The sequence below is a fragment of the Pteropus vampyrus genome, unplaced genomic scaffold, assembly GCF_000151845.1.
Source record: "Pteropus vampyrus isolate Shadow unplaced genomic scaffold, Pvam_2.0 Scaffold126, whole genome shotgun sequence".
NCBI classification, from domain to species: domain Eukaryota; kingdom Metazoa; phylum Chordata; class Mammalia; order Chiroptera; family Pteropodidae; genus Pteropus; species Pteropus vampyrus.
In genome coordinates, this window is record NW_011888907.1 from 792112 (window position 1) to 794872 (window position 2761).

General features: G+C 58.4%; 1 protein-coding gene across 3 annotated transcripts in view; it reads left to right on the forward strand.

Annotated features, from left to right (window-relative positions):
• REEP4 (receptor accessory protein 4) overlaps nt 1–2761 on the forward strand; it is a 6020-nt gene extending 3259 nt beyond the window's left edge. Inside the window, exons 1-7 of one of the 3 annotated variants that reach the window (XM_011366670.2) lie at nt 1–145; nt 532–608; nt 699–819; nt 1257–1370; nt 1794–1929; nt 2036–2184; nt 2261–2761. In XM_011366670.2, the coding sequence (XP_011364972.1) occupies nt 86–145; nt 532–608; nt 699–819; nt 1257–1370; nt 1794–1929; nt 2036–2184; nt 2261–2326 (723 nt within the window). In that variant the 5' untranslated portion in view covers nt 1–85 and the 3' untranslated portion in view covers nt 2327–2761. The remainder of the gene's footprint in view (nt 146–531; nt 609–698; nt 820–1256; nt 1371–1793; nt 1930–2035; nt 2185–2260) is intronic. The other 2 variants (XM_011366668.2, XM_011366669.2) reach the window with 2 other exon arrangements.

Consider the following 2761-nt stretch of genomic DNA (forward strand, 5'->3'; position numbering starts at 1 on the left):
GCCACCTGTGGGGGGATGCAGGGGCATAGTGCCCCTCACACTCTTCCTCTGCTTTCTGGCTTGCTCTTCCAGGCTGGTGTTTGGGATGCTGTACCCAGCTTATGCTTCCTACAAGGCTGTGAAGACTAAGAACATTCGTGAATATGTGAGCATAGGGGTTGACTGAGTGCTTGACTCAGGAGGGGTGGGACAACAGCCTTGGGGCGTATGATATGACTTGGCAAGGTGGGGAGGGTCTGAGCTGGCCTGCCCCTCCTCCATGGGTGTAATCTGCTGTTGGATCCTGAGCAGAGCAGGTGTGGCTGGAGGATAAGCTGTTGGGGTGCCTGTGCAGGACATTGTGGGTCAAGCCCACTGGGGGTGGGTACAGGGATGAGTGGCTTTTTCTCAGAGGCAGCTCTCTAGGGCCATCCAGGTGCCAGGGAATGCAGTGGGACAGGCTCTTTGGCATCTCAGAGCTGGGTCAGCCCGGGACAGGTGTGTTGACTCTGCAGGCTCAGCTGCTGGCCTCTGACCTCCCTGCACCCCCAGGTCCGGTGGATGATGTACTGGATCGTCTTTGCCCTCTTCATGGCGGTGGAGACCTTCACAGACATCTTTATTTCCTGGTATGGGTACAGGGCTCTGTGGGCTGTGGAAAGGGATGAACCACACTTGGCCTGGCTCCCTGGCTGACCTTGACACCTGTGCTCTGACAGGTTCCCATTCTACTACGAGATCAAGATGGCCTTCGTGCTGTGGCTGCTCTCACCCTACACCAAGGGGGCCAGCCTGCTTTACCGCAAATTCGTCCACCCATCCTTGTCCCGACATGAGAAGGTACCCCAGGGGGAGGCAGGGAGGGAAGCGTGGGGGTGAGTGTGAGGGAAAGAGCCCTGAACTCAGAGTCCAGGACACTGGAAGACACCTGGGTTCTAATCCCAGCCCCGCTGCCATTTGGCAGTGGGACTTTGACAGAGCCTAACCTTCTTCCTCTTCTGGGATAATCAAATGAGGGCACAGATGAGTGGCTTTTTGAGAGGGTGTAACGTCAGCTAGAAGTTGGTTTGGGATGATGGGGGGAGGCTGGAACACGGCCTTTCATTGAGGTTTGGGAATAGGGGAGTGGATGGGTAAGGAGGTCTGCCCTTGGTGTGGTTTGGGGCCCATTGTGGGTAGGGGTGGGCTGAGAGGCATGACACCCAGTGGCTTCTCTGGGTCTGCAGAGGAAGAGTGACTCGGGCTGTCCCCTAAGCTCTCTCTGCCCTCGTCTGCAGGAGATCGACACCTGCATTGTGCAAGCCAAGGAGCGCAGCTATGAGACAGTGCTCAGCTTTGGGAAGCGGGGCCTCAACATTGCCGCGACAGCCGCTGTGCAGGCTGCCACCAAGGTGCACTGGACCCCAGCCATCCAGTAGCCCCCCCTGTCCCCCCCCCCCACAGTGTCTTTTGGGCAAGTCCAGCTCTTTGTCAGGGAGCCAAGAGATAACATCTGTCCGTGTCAGGGCATAGTGGTGAGAGGTGACAGGTGGGTTGTTGGCAAGAGCATGGAGCTGGAAGTACACACTTTCCTGGCTCTGACACTGACTGTGAGTGGCTGCTCCTGCTCTCTGCGCCTTAAGTGTCCTGTTGGTGCCACAAAGACCTCGGACTAGAAGATAACTGGGTCGCTTTCAGTTCTGAGGCCTGCTCCCCAGTGATCACCTATAGGTCAGCTCTTGATCATCCTGGGCAGCTGCCCTGGCCGAGGCCCCTTCCTGCTGGGAGCCCTGCCCCATCCCTCAGGTGATGCAGCTGCTCTCCCTTTCTTGCAGAGTCAGGGTGCACTGGCCGGAAGGCTACGCAGCTTCTCCATGCAGGACCTGAGCTCCATCCCCGATGCCTCTGCCTCAACCTACCAGGATCCCCTCTACCTGGAGGACCAGGTGCCCCGCCGCAGGCCACCCATCGGTGAGCAGGCAGAGGGACCCAGAGCCGTCCCGCAAAGGATGGCTTCTGCGTGCAGTCTGTGTAAGTGCCTGACTTTGCCTCCCCGGCCTTCCTCTCCTCCACACAGGGTACCGAGCAGGGGGCCTGCAGGACAGTGACACTGAGGATGAGTGTTGGTCGGATACAGAGGCCGTGCCTCAGCCACGGTCCCGAGAGAAGACCCTGAGCCGCAGCCAGAGCCTGCGTGTGGTCAAGAGAAAGCCGCTGGTGCGGGAGGTCAGTGGCGAGGGAGGCAGGCCCCCCTGGCACATCAGCCCAGACTCCTCACGGTGTGCCGCTCTCTCTCCCACAGGGCACCTCACGCTCCTTGAAGGTCCGGACGAGGAAGAAGACCTTGCCCTCAGACGTAGGCAGCTAGGGCCTACGGAACCTGCGCAGTCTTACCTCGTGCCTTGCAGGGCCCTGGGGGCTGTTCAGAAAGGCCTTCTGGCTGCGCCAGCCCCCCCAGGCTCTGCCCTCCTGGCTCCTGCTGTTGGTTAAGGGCCAGGGGCAGGTGCTGCCAGGGCCATGCACAGAGATGACCTACGATGTACCAAAGCAAGCCGGGCCCAGGGTTCTATTTATTGCCTTTCTCATTCCTCTACCTTCGCGGGGGTGGGAACAGAGCCCTCCCTAAACCCTTGCGAATGAAACCAAAGCCCATCCAGCTGTGTTCATTCCTCCCTGTCCTTCAAAGTACTTGACAGCCTTCTCCAAGGCCTTTTGTGTGTGTCTTGGTTGTGTGTTTTGTGTTGGTGAGTGAGGTCAGGTTTGTGCAAGTTTTGATAAATGAATACATAAAAGTGTTCTCTTA